Source organism: Nasonia vitripennis, chromosome 5 (genome assembly GCF_009193385.2).
Source record: "Nasonia vitripennis strain AsymCx chromosome 5, Nvit_psr_1.1, whole genome shotgun sequence".
NCBI classification, from domain to species: Eukaryota; Metazoa; Arthropoda; class Insecta; order Hymenoptera; family Pteromalidae; genus Nasonia; species Nasonia vitripennis.
In genome coordinates, this window is record NC_045761.1 from 16,261,281 (window position 1) to 16,281,263 (window position 19,983).

Below are 19,983 nucleotides of genomic sequence, written 5' to 3' on the forward strand. Positions count from 1 at the left end.
CCACGGTGCGAACTACCTAGACCTCGCCATCGGCCGCCCTGTACACCTAGATGCCGTCCTCGTATGATTTATTTATCTAAACACCAAAAATCACGGAGCGCACCACCTAGACGTCGTCATCAGCTACCCTATTTATCTAGACACCTTCCTTGAAAGATTTTTACACCAAAACACCGAATACTACGGAGCACACATTTATAATTCAAGCAGAGGAGCAGACAATGTAGGCTCAATAGCTTGTGCGGCCAACTTCACAGTCTAACCACTCGGTCAAACTGCACGCAGCTAACTTAACGGTCTTACCACTTTTTGGGCTGAAGAAAAATTAAGCAAGTGATTTCAGCATTTTTGTTCACCTGCATACTTGTTTATTATGTTAAAGCTGGTTTATTGCTGATATTTTGGTTTAAAATCATAGTTTGGCATACCAGTATAAACATTTATCAAAATTAGCTGGTTACATGAATGATAAATAATTTATTTCCTTAATTGAAAATTCGAGAGACCAATATAGAAGTAAATAGTGTCACGGGCGCCGAGGCGTCGTCTGCTTCTCAAACTCGCCTTCGTGGCGCTCCCGCGCCACTTGATAATTTAATAGAAGCATCGCTACAAATTTTATAACAGGCACCAAACTTTTTAGCAATACATTTGCAGCTCGGTATTAAACGCTCGAAATTAAAAATTTCACTTTAAAGAGTAAATAATGCGTTCACCGCAAAGAGCGTCGACACATAGCCGAGTTTCATTAAGGCAAATTCATTGACTACGGCAGCACAACCTTATATTCGGGCATATAATTGATAATTAAAAAATGTAATTATTGATTATTGACTATGTAGTTGATAAGTAAAAGATTTAATTAATAATTATAGGCAACATAATTAATGATTGAATGTTTTAATTTTTAATTATAGGCCATATAATTGATATTTAAATCTTTTGACTATCAATTATAAAATGAATAATTATTTATTTTCGCAACACTGCTCTAGAGGATCGTCGAAAGTGAATCTCTTCATAGGTCGAGCCCTTCCCACCTTTCCAGGATGTTTTAATTTTAGGTTATATTAGGATATAATTATAGTACAGTCGTATGCCAATGCAGGGTTTTAGAGAAACGTTTCCAGTAGATTATAAAATATCGATTTTATCGTTTTTTATGACAGCTATAATTCGTTGTAGGAAATTCGCCAAATTTTCTGTCCGCTTCAATGATTGGTACCTAGAAATTTTTGACGACAGATAGTGGGCGGAATTCCGGCGAACTTCTAGCTAAGGTAGAGGGAGGCTTCTCTTACCGTAAAAGAATTTTTTGGTGACAAATACATAAAAAATAAGCTGCGTTTAAGTCGAAAATCCTTTGCGACGAAGATTCTTTTCTCTTAGGAAATTCCATAAGCTGATACATGAGTTTCAATAAAAATTATTGTATTATTATTTTATTTGTCTGATTTAAGATTTTGACCAAAAAGATCGACGTGAAACGAAGCTCGGAATTTTCAACATATGAACACATCAAGTCTTAGCGAATGTTCTAATCGATATATGTCTTGAGTTTAATTTTGGTCAAGACATTTTGCACTATTGCCATGCTAATACAAACAATATCTATTAATTTATTTAATCAGCATGAGATAATGAAATAAAAGTTGATGACTTGGTTCGGTTAAGTGGAATGAAGAGTAAGTAGTGTACGCGTTTTACATAATTTTTTTGGAGATTATATCGTCGGTCCCTACGAATAGTAGTACGGTTTAGTTATTTTGGTTAAAACTAATAAATTTGCAATATTTTCAAAGTTGCCAAAAAATTTTTTTAAAAATTTCAAAATTCAAAACGTTGTTATATGAGATTTATTATTAATTTTTTTTTCTAATTAAAGCTTTTAATAAAAATTCTTTAAATTTTGAAATTAAAAAAAATGTTTGGCAACTTTGAAAATATTGCAATCTTATTAGTTTTAACCAAAATAACTAATTGTTTTTCTGCAGAACAATTGGATTTTTTCACGCGGGAATGATCTGAAATGTACTAGTCTTCGCGGCAGATCTGAACCGTACTATAGTCTTCGTGGAAATCTGAACCGTACTACTATTCGCAGGGACCGACGATATAGTAGGGTTGTTTTTAATGAAGCAAATTAGAATAAGAATATCAATCAAATAGAACTGATTTATCAGCAGAAATAATGAATAAATTTATTCATCGAGTGTAAGTAATCAATATCTGGCAGAATTTTCGCCGAAATTCTGCCCAATAACCGTTGCCACACTTTCAAGCCTACTGGCAAGATTCTGTCGCAGATTCTGCAAACCTACCAGCAAATTTTCCAGAATTCTAGGTAACATAGCCACAATTGTTTTATCAGGGATCAAACGAAAACTTTTAGCTCACCGTAAAATTAATATTTCCCGAGGGGAATTTTGTGATCTCCAGCCTATTCTAACGTACAGTCTGGAGAATTAATTAACAACTTTTTGGACATCATGCGATGCCACTAATATTATATAAAGATTATTATTAATTACTTTTGGCTCGACCAAAACGACATCAGAAAAAACTCAAGCGTATAAGCAAACGACATCGAGCGAGTGCAGAGCCTCGTTCCATTTGCAGCCCAGGGTACACAGCTCACACAGCAGAGAAAGAGCTTGCTCTCCGAATATGGCTTCAGCTCGCGCAGGTCCGCACACTTGCGCCGGTGCGTTACGGTGCTCAGCAGATGCAAGCCGGTGGTCCCCGTCAGGTCTCCTCGCGCTGCACACGCATACGCGCGAATAAAGCATAGAGCAGCGGGCGTCCCGGTGACAATTAACAGTCTCTGCCGGCCACAAATCACTGCGCCGAGCTCTAATCACTGCACCGCCGCAGCCGCCGCCGCGAGACTAGTTTCTCTCTTTCTTTCTTCTTCTCCGATTTTCTCTCTTTTCACCAGGCGCGAGCCACAAGCGGAGGGAGATCCTTTTAATGCGCTTAAGCGCGAGCGAATTCTCGCGCGAAAGCGGGGGCTTTATTTAGTGCCGTGAATTTCCAGGCCCGTTATTGGAAATAACTGTTTTGCAGCTCTCTTCCTCTCGTTGCGTGCGTGTAAGCTCTTAAGGATGAAAAATTCTGCCTTTTCAGATTGTTCCACAATCCGTCCATTACCATCGAGTCAACGTCGCTGAAAAATACATCCTGCGCTGCAGCAGCTACTCACCTGTTATAATTCAGATTACACACGTATCAATGCCATTTAGCGTTATTTATACACGCGCGCGTCTGTTCTGCAAATCGACTCTTCCTCTTTCTCTCTACCTTTCCGCTTCGATCTGATTGAATATATATCGACGTTTAATGCGATAGAGGTGCGCGCGCAGTGTAAGAGGACAAACAGAGAGGCATTATAAGAGGCGCTAGGGAGAAGCTGCAGCAGAGCAACGAGCCAACGCAAAGAAAAAGGAGGAGGTCATACTCGTCGCCGCAGGAATGTCGTTCATCATTTTACAGTATAAAACGACACTCGACGCAGTGTGACGCGTACCGCTCGATAATAAAGGACCGGCGAGCAGATATGCAAGTGCGATTAAGTGCGAATCTGCGCGGGAGTCGCTCGCGTGTCACCTATACGTGACGCGCAGCTTTGACTCGGAGTGTCAGCTTTGTCCTTTTGCAAGTAGCTCTCTCGCTGTCCTTTTCGAGTCCGCGCGCGATTGCTATGCTAATTCCGCCTTAATGTCCCGTGAGTTATGGCCTCCGGGGGCAAACAGCCTCATTCTTTCGGCCGAATCGGCGTGTGGATGCCAGTTTATCTGAAAACCACATCGTCGCAGTTGCATATTCATTAAGGCTTTGACGCCACTGCTGCTGCTGCTGCAGCTTCAGTTTTTTCTTACCCTTCGAGAAGTTTAACGAAGCATTTGTGCCGGCGCTGAGAAAAATCGTTTTAGGAAAGTGCACTGCCGTGTGATTTATGCGGAGACTGTCTCTCGCGAGCGCGCGCAGGAGTCGCGGTTCTGAATGGAGTTTGCGAGCGGCTGATAAAAGTCCTCGCGTCCGCGTGTCCGACGTTCGCTGCTACATAACCGCATAATATGCAGTCGCGAATGAAAAAGCAAGCAACTTAATTTCCAGCAATAAAACACCGTCTCAATCGCACGCAGTCGTTGCAGAGAGAACAATTATACGAATCCTCGAGCTCAAACAAAACACGAGCCTCGCGCACAACAACATTAGCGCATACTGCTATATTCTCCTGCAGCGACTCTCTTTACCATGTACTGTGTGTGCGCGCGCGAGCAGCTTCTGCCTCGCGAGATTGCTATGCTAATTCCTCTAATGTCGCATGAGTTATGGACCAGCGGCAGAGATACGCAGTCCCTTCCGCCACGTGCGGCACTTATATACACCCGTCCTTCGTACAACGGAGGCGGAAGAGACGACGCCTTAAGTAGCCACCGCTGCCGCCACGCAATAATATTCCCGCACATATACGCCTCGGTCTCCCGCATATCTTACGCGTCCCGATAAATTGAAGGCGGCGGCGGTACTTGTGTGTACACTGCGCACCTTATCTCCGCGCAGCGCGTGCTGCGTCCACTGCTTCTATACTGCTGCAGCGCCGCACGAGTTGAGCTGCTTTGATCCGCGCACGACCGAAGGTATGAGGCGCTAATCTCTGGTAATTGAGATTCGATAGCAATTAAAGGGATTTACCGACTTCCGAGTTTATTATACGTACATAGTCGGCGAGATACGCGCGCGCTTTGTCGCGGGTTTCGCGCGAGGCCGAGCGGAAAGTTTGTGTGATGTAATTTTGGATTATGCGATCGGGATGGTAAGCTGATTAAATTATCTCGTTAGTTACTTCGGTATTTACGCGCTGGAAGTTTTCTGGAAAATCAAAATCGCTCTTTGATTTTGAGAGAATTCGTACTTAAGTCTTTGTTCCCCCTCATCTACTCACGCGAGCTCTTCGCCGACGAGGATCAGTTTACCGGTGTGTAATAAATCGATGCTACAGCAGGATTATTCAATCGCTGAGTAATAACCGGCAGTTCCATCAACCAAGTGCGAATAACTCATGCGCTCGCACGCAGGGCCCGAGAGGAAGCCCTCGGTGGCCGGAGGTATACGGTAATAAGCAAAACCAATATTAACATCGGTAATTGCCGCTCGGAGATATCATCTAAACGCTCTCACGGCTATACATTCGTGCGTATAATGAAGACGCCGCCGCCGCGAACACTTGCCGTATGCACGACGCCTGTGTTTGTCCGATTTTGCCAGGATGCGAGTACACCTCGCCTTTATCCGCTGACGACGACGACGACGCGATCGGTGCCATTGACGAGATATGAGGCGTGTCTGATTGCGCCGATCGCCTTGGCTCAATTTAATGATGAGCTTCCTCTCGATACGAGACTTTGGGCTGCGTCTTCGGTGACATGCTCCATTGGACCGGACTTGTTGCGCGCCGCGGAGGAAGTGAGATCACGATCGCGCGGAGACAATGAACAGTTGGAGGGCATCGGTGCAAGTGCCGAGACGAACCTTGCGTCATTATCTCCCCCACTTCAAAATTTTTATTTATTCCACGATTAATCGAGCTACGAGTAGGTATCGCGATGTGATTATTATTAATCTGCCCGAGCAAATCGAGGGCGAACCAAAGAGACGATCGCGCAATGCAGAGAAAGCCCGCGGACGCGATCGAGGGCGCATCGATCAGATGCATCTGCTGCGCGCAGCTCTCTCTATATCCTATATATCCACCCTAGACACTCGTGTCAGTGTCTCGGCGTATTCCGTATGATCGGGTTTATTGGCACGTGCGCTGCAATACGCGGATGGTAAGCCTCAGCTTATGCTGCGCACACACACACAGACACGCGGACACTCGGTGCATGCCACCCAGATCGCGAGGACGGTGAGCAGCGATCCGTGAACTTGACACGTTTGCATACGAGTTATGTGCCGCGCTGAGTTAGCCGGTTGGCTCTTAGACCGTGATTTTCAGCGCTCGGTGTGCCGGTAATGAGCCGTCGCTAATCAGGAAGAAGGGAACGCGCCCGATGGCGACGACAGCGAGAAACGCGATACGCCGCGCGGCCTACGAGGCGAAAAAATTCGTCTTTTTACCGCCAGCCTCGTCGTTTTTCCGCGCGGGAGATGAGATGAGTTTATGCGCGGAGAGAGAAAGAGAGATAGAGAGAGAGAGAGAGAGAGAGAGAGAAAGAGAGAGAAAGAGAGAGAGAGAGAGAGAGAGAGAGAGAGCAACGTTCGAGTGAGTCGTCGCGTCGTAAATAAGCCGTTTGATCGCGTAATAGCAACAACCTTATGCTCGGTTGTAATTGATAATCGTTCGTTTATTACGCACGGATCAATTATAAGTTAACGACTCGCAAGTTCGAATGCTCGCATCCAAGAGACTGTCTTCCGTTGGCGAAACACAAGGCGCATAAGGGCTGACGATGTAACGCTTTCATTAATGCCAACAATTCTCGCGTAACCGTGATTTACGAAACGAGCCCGTTCTCTCTCTCTCTCTCTCTCTCTCTCTCTCTCTCTCTCTCTCTCTCTCTCTCTTTTACGGTCTCTCGCGGCCAAGCGAGTCTTTATCATTGTCATCGCGCACGCGCTGACGTTTAAGGGTAAAAATTTACGCCCCACTATCTCCCTCTTGTCTTCTTCCGAGGAGTCGAGAAAAATACGCTGACGAATCATTTGCCAGCGCACGCGCTCATGTGATTTACGAAAGTTGTATATCTCGCTTAACGCCCGTTGACAATAAATTTGCCCGTAAAAGGCTCATCCCGGCTCCGCGCGTTTACGTTTATTTAATAATCCATATGATTTCGAAGGATGAAAGATGTATCGGCCGCTCAGTGAGTTACGAACGCGAATATGTAGGCTGCTTTATAGTTGCCCGAGCAAAACAAATGCGAATAACAACGACACTTAAGACAATGAGTTATGCCCCTCGTTACACCGCAAACTTCTGTCGCTTTATTCCGTGCGCACTGCAGTGTACTTCGCCGTTTCCATCCGCGCGCGTCTCAATTTACGATTGAAATCACGCCTCGGCGTAATTAATCGAACGACGCGCCTCCGTTATTTTATTCCCGCCGTAACGCCAACTCATATTTAAGGCTCTTTTATACACTACTACAGAATTCTCCATGCATGCAGGAATGCCGGCGCTGAGGAAGCCGCTGACTTTCCAGGAAGCCAGAGGAGCAAGTGGACTTGAACCCTCTCCGTACCCTGAAAAATTTCTCGTGGAGAGTGAGCGGCTGCTGGCTAGTCACGGAGAGAATTCCCCTAATTTGTTTGAGTGAAACAATATCGAGTTACCGACGATGGGTATCTCCCGAGAGACGCACGTGCTTCCCCGCATAATACTCGTGCTCGCTACCGTGCCAACTTATCTCCTACGAATCTGCGGCATTATGTGTGTTGCCTCCTCCGTACGGCCGCGAGAAAAAAACCGAGAGGGAGCACAAAAGCAGAAACAAGACGAGCGAAGAAGGGAAAAAGTTGAATAACCCCGCGCTGCGGCCGATTCGAGAGCGAAAGTGTATAAGGTGCATTCCAGCCGCGGCGCGGCTATATTTTGAGCAAATAACGGAATTCCCAAGATTCCCCGGCTTAGCTGCGCGCGCGCTGTTTTATTTGGGCATCGTCAATGCCGCGTGGATCCATTGGAATCCAGTATGGGGAAGTGCGCGCTTATACGCACCGTCCGCTGGAATCTTGCTGCGGCGAGAAATAATTAGCCGTAAATGGTGATCGGTTATGGAATAACATCGGTCGCGAGTTTATAACCAGCGAAAGTGAGTGTTTCTCATACATACGCTTTATTCAATTAAATTGCCACATTAAAAAAGCCTGTACACGAAGAAAGAAAGAATCGCGTTTTTCGAATCCCCGAAAGGATTCCGATGATGATCCGCACCTGTCTCGAGAGAGCGCACGTGTGCGGCTCCTCTTCTTTGCCTCGTCCTTTGACAAACCACCGACACTCGCCACCCAGCGCGCGAAATTAGGCCTCGATCGGCAAAAAGCGTCGTCAGGGACCGGCGAATCTCGGCTACTTAAAATTCCTGCGTATCGGGACGCACGTCAGTGATGGATTCCCCTCCAATGACTGCGTCTCATACCAGCCAGATCCGAGATTACGTTTGTCCCCCTCTGCACGGGGGACAAGTGTGTGTCTCGTCGGCTATATATACGTCGATTTGATGCCTCGACGCGGCTTATAAGCGACTTGTATCCCCTCGGTCGACTTGCTTTTCGTCTTGAGGCTTTGCTCACTTCGGGAGTAAGAGGCTGCCCGTTCGAACTATGTTTCAGGAACACGAGTCTGCTTTGCTCGCCTGTCGATCCAAGTGAGACGCGTGCTTTATAAAGGATAAAATATTTACATGCTTTATTTACATAAACGTCGCCTTAATCTCCTTCGCGTTAATACTTGTATGGGTTCTTCTTTGGAGTTATTTACACTGCTATTTTTGTTCGTAGAATTCGACGAGCCGATTGTTTATCTGTTGCAGAGTCCGTATATTACTTGGATCGTTGTTTTCTAGGGATATGCTTCTTAATCTAGTTATCTGAGAGAGATGGAAATTTAATTAGTCAAATACGCGAACATTTTTTAGAAAAATGTCTCAAAGAAAATCATTGTCAACATTACAATTTCGGAGGTTATCGGCTGGGGGTCTGCTACAACAATCCAACGAACGCTCTCCGCGCAAGGTGGGGTCGTAAGAGATCCGCTGTAGGAGAAGAACGATTTTATTGGTTTCGGCAAGAACAGCGACAAATCAAATCTGCCGACGGCGTTAGTACTTCCAGTATTCAGAACGGTTTGCGTCTGAGATGAAAAAATCTCCATTCCGGGATTAGGTGCAAAGTTGTCCTGTTATAGAAAAATGAAATATAAAAAATGCACTACTTCCGTGATGAAAATAATTTGTACTCACATTGACTTGGAAAAGTACGCCTATGACCGCTATTCCGTCAGATCGGTTTGTTGCTTCGGTCAAATTTCGGTATTTACGGTTGATGTGCACCAAATGAAGCTCGCAAGCGAACCTGAAATTTTTAACAACAATACCGTTGAATGAGTTGTTTTAGAAATTCGGATAATAAATCGTTGAATTTTTCATCAGATGTGTTCAAAGATTTACTTTTGACCGTTGATACTGTGCTCAGTTCCGTTAGTATCCTGAGTACCCCAGTGTACATGAGCGTTGCTGAATGTGTAAACTTCATCGGAGAAAACGGATCCTGTGATACTAGGTGCGTTAGCCTGCCACGCGCCAGTTAATTGAACTGTAATTATACGATAAAGCTAATTAAACATTACTTTTAAAGTACATTATTTTTTAGATCTAATCCTTACTCGTGTGTCCTTCGTTATTGACACTAAATTGTCGAGGTCGTGCAGTGTAATTTAAAAACTGCAGAGCTCGATTGCCACTATTTTGACCCAGAACATCAGGTCGTAGATCTATCGGAGATTGATTCGATCCGGTGTTACAAATTGGCGCAACGGCTCCCCACGCATTTAAATCTTGATAATCCCAAGCAGTTCCTATTTATTAATAAAAATATGCATTTAATTGTCTTCAACTGCATGTTTGGTCGGTAATTAACAAATAATAAATTACCTTGGTAGAAGCAATTCCATAGAAGAAAAATAGCACACAATTTCTTCACGTTAAAACCCATCATGGTTACATAAATCACTTGTCATTAATTATAAATCTTGCTCAACAAAGAATTGTGAGGATTATTTATCCCGACAGATTCACGTTTTGCTTTACTTGGTTGTAGAAAACTGATACTGTGCGCGGGCGACAAGACGTTCGCTGCGATAATGAACGTCGCGTGTATGAGGGCGAAGGTGTAGATGACGGCTTTGCTCGGAAAAACACTTAACTGCCTAGCAAACTTTTTTTTGTAAAATTACAGCGCGAGGAGATGGAATTTTTACGCCCCGTTATTGATGAGGTAAACAAACGAGAAAGATTGAATAAATTCACAAAACCAGCTGTTCGTGAAAGTTAATACTGGAAAGATTTAGAATTAATTTGTAACTGTTTATCTTATAGTTATCTCATTAAACTCGCACACACTATAGTGCCTTTGTATGGTACATGTGAACATCCAGTGATTAAACAATGGTCTTAAAAATCTATATTATCTAATCTTATCTGCATCTGAAAATAACACACATGTCGAATATTTCAGATTCAAGTGGGTCAATAGAAGATAATCCAACGATAAATCACTCATAATTCATAGAGAAGATCAATTAAAACATTCCAAATCCGTAGTTGTCTGCGTTTGCGCTATTTACTAAGTTCTTGTCACGTCCATAAACTGGCATACTTATCACGCAGTTTTGAAATGATGGCCTGCGAACTACCTTGTTGACGTTCAATTTTTTACCATAGTGAATGTAGAGTACTCGCGAGTTGCGCGATGCTACAAGAAAACGAATAACGAAAGGTATCGCAAGGTCTCGGATTATCACACAATAAAACAATTCTGTAAAAAAATGACAGGAAGTGACATACAAAGAGCGAGCACAATACGGATTTTTCCCGTAAATACGTAAATCGCATCAAAAAACCAACCCTGCATCGTCGCATCGGAACACGGAAGGCCCAGCTAAGAGAGAGAGAGAGAGAGAGAGAGAGAGAGAGAGAGAGAGAGAGAGAGAGAGAGAGAGAGAGAGAGAGACGAGCACGCTCGTAGTCGACGAGTTAAAACGGTAGCGAAGCTTCAAAATGGAATAAGAGGAAGGTGACGAGAGGCCCTCGAGAGCCTCTGAATGGCCTGCCCTTTTCGAGAGAGCCGGATGCGTCGTAATCCAGCTGATGGAACATGCCTATGCGCGAGAGAGAAGAGGCCGTTCGCGCGAGCCGGCGAATGGACAGGAAGTGGTCCGACCATGTATGAAAGCGAGAATTGGATTAAGCCGTGCATAGCGGTGTCGGCGGCAGCGGCAGGTCCGTAGAGGGTATAAACGCACACATGCGCGAGCGCGCGACTAATTCCCATATCCATAGCGCCTGGATGTTGATCCTGGATGATACTGCAGGTCTAACAAGCTACTTCTGTCATTTCCGCCTGCTCCGCGCTTTCTGCCGCTTCCATATACCTGCTTTGAGAGATTGAGATGCCCCCAGATGAGGATTCACTCCGGCGAGAGCTGGTTTCTCCCGTGCGCGTGCAGAAGAGTCGTTTCGAGCATTGTACACGCAGCGGATCCGACGGCTTTTCTAATTTAATCGAAAGTTGCAAAGTGCGCAGTGCCTCGTTTAAGTGCCAGAGAGCAAAAGAGAGAGCGAAGTGAAAAAGCCGCCGAAAAAACGAGGCGAGGGACGAAGGAGGACTAATTAGGCGACGCGCGCGCGAAATGTGCCGATGGTATATCGGCCTCTCGATGCTACGGTCCGATTGTAAATGGCTCCGCAGGCGCCCCGAGAGCAGTGTGTCCAGCAGCGCGGTCCCGGTAGCCGCGGCGCAAAAAACGAAAAGCAAAGGTGCGTGTGCGCTGCCGCTGCGCTGCTTCATACGTGGGCTTCATTACCGGCTCGTGTTAATTAGCGCCAGATAGCCGATCAACTCTTCGCCGCTACTGCTGCTGCTGCTGCTGCTGCTGCTGCTGCTGCAGAGGAACCGAGCGACGATTTTTCGCGATCGAGACACATTGACCTCGCGAACAAAGCACCTTGTCGCTGCTGCTGCTGCTGCACCGTCGATCCCGTACAGTATATAGCGCTAAAGTACGTATGTGTGCTTGTATTAACGGACGGCTATTTTTAGGACGACTGTTTTTATTCACACGCCAGGAAACCAGTTTGTTTGCGACTGGCGCATCGGTTCCTCGCGCTCGGCGGCGATTTAACTGGATGCGTGCTCGGATTTCACTTTTACCATTTTAATTGCGCAATATATTGTCTTAGCTTCGATTTCGCCAACTGGTCTGCGTATTTTGGATCTACTGGTTCGAGGCCGTTTATTAGTCACGTTGATTGCTCGGACAAATGTATAATAGCGTAATACGGGGTTGAAATTTACGCGCGCACCTGCAATTAATTCCAAACAGGTACAATTTCCTTTATTAGCGTTTTATCCTCTGGGTTCGATACACGAAACGCTAATGAATATGCGAAATTACACAGAGATAATGCTACCACTCGGAGTACTTTATAGTCTGCAACACGGCCAGTCCATTCATATAAACAACGACTTATTATTCGAGCGTCGCGCCTATAGCGAAAAAATTGACGATCATTAGCAATCCTCCAGAACAAACGAGTGCGATTCATCAAAATTCATAAATTCATTGAGCATTGTCCTCGGCTCGAAATGATAGACTCCGGAGACGGCGCGGACAGAATGAAAAAGAAGAAGAAGCAGAGCAAAAGGAGAATCTGAGAGCGACGTCACGCGGGAGACACGCCTACCCCGACAACCTGCCGCGGCGACGGCGACTCCGCAATTAACATGAGAGGAAGTCTCCCCCGGAGTGAGCGCGAGCTTTAATGTTAATTAACGAAACGAAACGCGCGGCTACCACGGCGGCGGCGGCACCTCACTCTAATGCCGCGCACGGAAACGACGAGTTCGCGGCAGTTGTACTCGCGAGTCTCTCGTTTCTACGTCTGCAGGCGGCATTGTTTACGGCGGCGGGATACTAATCGCGAGCGAAAGCGAGCTGGCGTCGGGAAACATATTGTCTCGATTTTATGGACACGTTTAATTTTAATTGGCCTATTAAATTGCTAATTGATCGGGAAGCCATATGCACGGGTAGATGATAATTACCGGCCGCTTCTGCCGGAGCTGCTGTACCGAGAGAGTATGCTAATGAGAGGACTTTGTTGAAAATTATCCTGCGCTTTGCCGAGATTGCTGAAATGGGCTCTCACTCCCTTTTTTTAACGTCCGCGGAATGTGTTTCTTGTGTATGGAAATGGACTCTACGAGTGACTCATTTATAACCCGTAGGTTTCAGTAGGCTATTTTTTCACCTGCTGCATATTATACGGGAGAACGAATGACGAGATCCATGAATACGGGTAAAAAACGTCTACGCGAGAGATGGCTAAACGATTAATCCGGGGGCCGTTTTGTTGAACGGAAGTTGATCGATTCTATTTTGATGGATTCATCGAAAACACGAGCTTTATACCTCTGCACAAAGCCTAGGAGAATTTCATCAATCTATCTTGCGTCACAGCATCATTCAGCGCGACTCAATAATAAAAATCCTCCTCGGGAGTCGGTCAAAATAGAGCTCCTTCTCGGTATAAGGACGACGTGAAATTGTCTGAATGAATAACACCGCGCGCACCCACACCCCGAGAGACGCTTAATCACGAGGCAAAATAGACAAGACTACGCGATAGAGGGTCGTTGGTCGGTCGGCCGGGAGGATCTACAAAACACGGGACGGGAGCTCAATGGGCGATTTTCATGAATGCAGGTCATTAATTCGCATTCAGCTCTCTCGAGTGCGCGCGGCCGCGTCAACCTGCGCCATTGTGTCGTTGTTCCGCACGCGCGCGGGGCAAAGATTAACTCTCTTCCCTCTGTGCGCACGCGGTTCTCTCTCTCTCTCTCTCTCTCTCTCTCTCTCTCTCTCTCTCTCTCTCTCTCTCTCGTTGTGCTGTATGAAAAACGCCGCTCCGCCAAAACATTAGAGATCCACCTCCCTTTTCATTATTTAACTCGGCTCTGGCGTGCGTGGGAGTAATAAGCCGTGTAGCCTCGAGCAAAGGGGTTGCGCGCTTTGTGAGGAGCTCGTACTAAAGATGTTTTTCTCCGGAGAATCGATAATTAACTCTCTCAAAAATGAAGCCATCTCACAGCGGCATTGTCGTATCGTACACTACTCGCTGTACCACTTTCCACTGCCGTTTCACACAGACACAACGCTCGGTTTTCAAAGCGCGCGCGACAAGCGATTCTGCGTGTGCGGTCTTATAAACTCTCGCTGCAGGAAATGTTCGCCGTACGAAATTCATCGTTCATGCAATCCCACGCGTCCATTACGATCCGGGATCCCTACCGGCGCTGTGTACTACGCGCTTGTACACGAAAATGAAGAGGAAGAGCCGAGGTGTGGTCCGGCATTAAGCAGCGTTTCCTTAATGCGAGGCCCTAAATTTCCTCGGCATTTTTGCCTCCTCGTTCGCGTAACAACCTGCTTCTAATTTTCCATTGTGTCTTACGTAACGGAGCTGTAAGTCTTATGTACAGTTCCTTTTCTTCCGGATCGGCGATAGATTTGTATAATACCCTGGAATGTCGTTCGGTCGAGTATCAACTTCCCAATTATAATCATTATTTGCTCCGCGGGTGAAAAGACAGCCGCACGGATGTAATCTCCAAATCGCGTCGGCGCAGATTTACTGCGGCGCGCTGTTGACACCCAATTTTTCGAGAGCCGTAAAAGCACGTGAAGTAGAGTAGGATTTTCACGGCAGCAGCAGCAACAGCAGCCCTCGCTCGACTTATCGACATCGCCAGATTGAATCCCGTTAGCTTTTTAAAGTCAGGTGCCAATTTCGCGGCTTATCTGATCCCGGGCCGCCGCGGCGCAGCGTCGGAGGGAAAAGTGCCGTTCGGCTGCTGCTACTCTCCGGGGGGAATTAGCGCGACAGAGCTGTCAAAGTGAAAGTCTGAATCAGATAAAAGGGAAAATATATGCGCTCTCTCGTCGGCTCCGCTGCAGTCGTGTGTTTGTTGAGCAACGCGTGTTCCTCTCCCCCGCACACTTGCACTCTAATACGCGGCACGTGGCCGGTTTATCGAGAGGAAAGGTCTCGAGCGAACGGGAGAGGAAGAAAAAATAGAGACGTTGTTCCGCCGAGCGGACCAAGGGAGCCGACGTTAAATGGCCATTAGGCCGAAGCGTTTCCGAAACACGCTCCCCGAGGACAGCCCGGCTCATCCCCCGCAGCCACGACAGGTGGAGCGCGAGGAGGCCAGTGACCAGGCGCGCAAGATTCATCATCATCCTTGATGCTCGTCCGAGGCAAGGTGGTCGGCCGAGATGCAGCGTATAATGGTCGCTGCACGTGGCGGGGGTGCGGTTCACATTTTGCTCCTCTGCGCGGCAGCGGCGACCGTTCGGTTATCGCGCGTGCCGGAGGGATCGATTTATTATCGGCCGGAGAGGTGAGGGGGCCCACACTGGCGCCCGATCCCCAGCACACGCCATATGCGGGTACCGGCCGTTCGGCTGATGAATTATCACCGTGATGGCGATTTGGGGGAAACAGAGGGCAACTAATGAACGGTGTTATTTACATGCGCGCCGTTTCTGGCCTCATTCAATGGGACGAGCGAGTCAGTCGTATCGAAGGCGTATCTTCGCGCGTCATCGACAATCGCGACACCGGGACACGACGGCGAGTAACGCGCCGATCTCGTAATGCACGGCTATATTTCACGTGACAGTACGAATACGACGAATCCAATTTAGCAAACTTAATTCAATACTCGACGTACGGAATCGTGCAGTGTCATTTCGAGCGAGCCCCATCATCGTCGTCGAGCAGCAGCAGCAGCAGCCTCACCTGCATCGCGCGTATCTCGATTAGGCATCGTCGCGAGAGCGCAAACAGAGAAAGCGAGATATAAATCAAACAAAAACACGCAGCCGGTGTGTCTAAATGCGCGCAGGGGATGTGTGTCGGCCGGGGGGATCCCGTACACGCTCGACAGTTGCGGCTACAAATGAGCCGCGCGTATACATCACTCGTCAGTTACGCACGAGACGCCACATGGTGTAATTAAAAAAAAAGTGGGAGAAATGGAATGAGCCGAGTTTCTTTGTGCCACGCGCCCTCCGACACACCATATGGTCCAGCCGATGGGAGAGAGAAAGAGGAGAATAGTGGAGAAAACTTAACATCCCTCTCGAAGGTCGGCGCGTTTGAGGACCTGCCGCCGCCGCCGCGCCGGTGCGAGCTTGCCTTGCCGTTTCTCGATGATAGCGTGGGCGGATGTTCTTTTTCCCCCGGACTGGTGCACTTTGCTTCTGGTATCCATTGATGGATGCGAGCGCACTTGGGACGTTGTTTTTCCGTGTAGTGATCTTTTGGATAAGCTGCAACCGTCGCTATGGCTGTGCTGTTACTTGTCGTTGAAAAACTGGAATTTTTTCATTTCAAAAACAATATTTTTCTTACAAATTCAATAGCATTGGCGAAAAAAAGGTCGAAGCGCATTTTTTCAGCTGGGTACAACGGCATTACGAAAAATATAGAAAGAGAACTCTGCGGGGTGAGTCGCCAATTCATTTAAAAGCGTCGCAATATTGAAGACGAAACCGAGAAACCGGTGTTCGACGTCCAGGGAATCACAGAACGAATCCAAGACATTTTTCACCTCGCTCAATTGTCCCCTCGAAAATTACACGGTTTCAAGTGGCCAGGTACGTACGCGTCCGACCACACCCACCTGTCGCAAAATCGTTCTCTCTACTCTCCTCGCGGCTGCACAAAGCGAGTCGCTCTCGCCTCTCCACTCGAGCCTCTTTGTTTCTCCGAGAAAGAGAAACAGTCGGGGCCACTCGAGACACTCTGCGCGCACTGTGCACAAGTGCAACGCGGCATAATACCTGTCCCCGAAAGATCCTCCGTGACTATGGTCGCGCGCGCGCACGTGTATAACTTATAGAGCGACGGCCTAAGCTCTCTCGGTGACTTTTTAAAATTTTTGCACAGCCGCGTTAAATCAAAAGCCGGCCCTCGTCAAAAGCGCCGCCGGCCACGGCAGCAGCAGCAACAGGCAAAGCATCAAAGGATCTCGAGACACCGTTGTTGCAGCGGCATAAAGACCGTTAACTCTAATCGCGCGCGCGCGAGCCGCCGGTCAAGTCTCGGTCCGGGGACTTTTTCTCTCTACTGTGTGCTCTCTTTCTTCCCTGGCCGGGATCCTCTTCCTTTGCCGTACGCCTCGCCGCGAGTTAGACAACGATTCGAGCGAGTCTTCCGAAAATTATTGCAGCCCCTGGCAGAGTTCTCCGCAACGGCTAAGTGAGCTTGATAGATGACGGCGGATGGCTAATTCGAGATTGAAAGTGCAGCGCTTCGCTCCGCAGACAATGGGCTTGTCGGTGGAATTACGAGTGAAATAGAAATCTCTTCTTGTCAATTTACGAGGCTCAATTTTATACGGCGCAAACAAGCCGCGCGGTGACTAAAAAATTACGAGCTGCTCACGCGGCTGCTTTTTTTTACTCTCTCGCAGCGTTTTCCCATGATGTTCGTCGATAAGCGCCCGAGGCTGATGTTTTTCTATCAAAACACTCCTCGCTCGGCAGGACGAACGTGAGAAGATGATGCGATTATGAGCATTGATTCCCCCGAGATTTTCGGTATATACACACGTATAGGTACTCGCGCAGACAATTCCACCAGCGGCCGCGAGATTACGAAAAACTCTCTCAATTCTCAGGAAATGAAAAAAGTGTATACGTACGTAGAGGAGAGAAAGAAAGAGAGAGCCTCGTAGCGACAGGTAGATACAAGGTGATCGTGTGAGAAAGGGAATCTCTCCGGGCTCGAGAGATGTTTGAAAGGATTGCGAAAGATTGCGGCTGCACAAAACGACGCAGCCACGTAAGAAGCTTCTCTCACAAGTGTCAAAGAAAGGTATAGGTGGAATCAGCGGTGGCGGCAGCAGCAAGTAGCTCTCGAGTGGGAAGTGCGTTTCCAGGCTTTTCCGTGGCCGCGGCGTATTTGGGCTTTTCCCATACCGGCAAAGGGCTTCTACGTATTTTGAGGGAAAAAGGTCCGAAAAAACGCGGCCGCAGCACTAATAATAGAATGGGTTTCCAGGTTTCGGCGCTATACGCTGGCCGGAGAGAGAGAGACTCGCTCCGTCTCTCTCCTCAGTGGGAAAGGACTGAGGGACCGGGTCTCTCTGCGCAGCAGCAGCGGCAGCAGCAGCACCGCGTTACCGCTATTATATTGTGGTCCTGCGGGCCGCACAAAGAATCTCAAGGACACGACATCCTCTCCCGGGCTGTACTCGCACGCGGCAGACCGAGTGGCGTCGATGACACTCCATGAGAGAGAGAGAGAGAGAGAGAGAGAGAGAGAGAGAGAGAGAGAGAGAGAGAGACTCATCACATCGGGTTCAATGCGGGGGTGGAGGTAACGAAGCGAAAGGATTGGGGGCAAAAGAGTGAATTTCATAGCGAGGTCCTTTATGCCGCGACAATGGGAAAGCCTCCGGGGACACCGTGTGTGTGTGTGCGCACGGAGTTTTCTTCTTTTTCTCATTCATCGTTCTTCCTGCTTTCACTCGTTTTTTGAGCAAATTTCTTCTCTAATTTTTCTGACCTTTCTCACGTCGATTTGATTTTCTCACAGGTAACTCGAGAAGTTTGATTCTCAGTCAGTTAGACCAACTAAATGAAAATAATTTCTTTCATGCGTGGATTGAGAGAATCGGATAGTACACATAATCTTAATATTCATGGACAATTTTTGTTGCTGTTCGGTAGGGTAAATTTAACAATCAGGGATACTTCGAGTTGTGGAAATTGAATTAAAATTATGAACTCAGAATATCGTGCATTTTTATCAAATTTTAACCAAACTATTTCATATTAATAAGAGGTAGACATGGCCACATCATTGAGTTATGCATGAATTTTTCCTAAAAATGTAAGGAGAAATGATAAAGCGTATACAAAAAAATGTATATGGCCATGCTCGGAGCACTATACAAAATAGTGACTAAATACAATTTTTGTTAAATATTTTATACAAATGGTTATACGAAAAGCAGAGAAACTATCTCTAAATTTTCTTTTCGTGTCATTTTTACGGCTAAAATTATGTATGATTAAAATTATAATCAAAAAACGATAATGCAGTACATGGTATATTTTATCTTCATATCAACACGGTAAAATTCATTTTATGTTTGTGTCGTAAAATTACGATGCATTTGAGGTAATTTTTACCGCAAAACTTTCTCAGTGAGCACACAATATGATACGAAAATAATATATCCATCTCTGAATGCTGACTCTTTTCAGGGCCAACGGTGCAACAGGTACCTCATAAACGAAAAACGAGACGCACAAATCTCCCTCGGCTGCAACAAAGCGATGAAGAGGAGAGCCGTGAAAAAAAGGAGAGCACACATTCACAATATTCTGTTTTCTAAAACGCGGCACTTTGAGAGAGCGGGCGCGCGCAATTTGAAATTCCGCAAGGCATAAAGAGGCCCGAAAAATCAGGTGTGTGTATCTGTGTGTGCTCTGATGCCCGGCGCGGTTCCTTTGAGCCGTCGGCGCTCGGTATATAGGTGTCGCGGTGGCCGCGCGATGTGTCACCACCAGCGTCGGCGACAAAAGGCTCGAATCCGCGTAAAAGAGAGGCGAACTCGTGCGCGCGCGCGCCAGCCACTCGTGATAGACAAGCGGCTCCGGCCTCTGAAGTTTCGCCGCGCTTATACGCAACTACAAGGGACAAGTGGAAAGATCGAGGGAATTCTCATTCTTAGACGTGACGCGGCCGACAATTTTTTATGCACGGACGCGGAAACATTTTGCGCCCTTATTCTCCGCTGCAGATGATGCCCTCGGAATTTCGCAATCTGATGCTCCTTGGGATTGTACGGAGATTTTTGTGCTCGTGAGAGCGCCACGTCCAATGCACTTTTTTGGGCATTTTTTCGGGCTTCGCTTCCGTGAGGCACGTATTGCCTTACAAGACTTTGACCTAATAAAGTTAACGGAGACACACGATTTCCCACTGAGTGAGCTGATTCTTCGAAAATCGCAAGGTATCTGATCGATAATACTTTCCCCCGTGACGTAAATCGAATCACAATAACATTCCATTAGCGTTTAGAATAACAGGGAAATGGGTGCATTAGGAGCTGTTATTTTCAAAAATTTACCGAAGGGAAAAAAATAATAATACGGGTTAAGGGACGGCCGCGAAGAAT

At 46.9% G+C, this 19,983-nt stretch overlaps 2 protein-coding genes across 2 annotated transcripts in view; both read right to left on the reverse strand.

Moving 5' to 3' along the window:
• The window catches only part of LOC100114838 (cytochrome P450 4C1), a 189,490-nt gene that overhangs the window by 137,159 nt on the left and 32,348 nt on the right, over positions 1 to 19,983 (reverse strand). The window lies entirely within an intron of this gene.
• Positions 7,847 to 9,720, reverse strand: LOC103315924 (carbonic anhydrase 1). The gene is made up of 6 exons (XM_008207051.3): positions 9,657 to 9,720; positions 9,389 to 9,580; positions 9,174 to 9,318; positions 8,967 to 9,078; positions 8,678 to 8,902; positions 7,847 to 8,594 (listed from the first exon to the last, which is right to left on the reverse strand). Exons 1-6 carry the CDS (start codon positions 9,718 to 9,720, stop codon positions 8,490 to 8,492), a joined length of 843 nt encoding a protein of 280 aa, XP_008205273.1. The 3' UTR covers positions 7,847 to 8,489.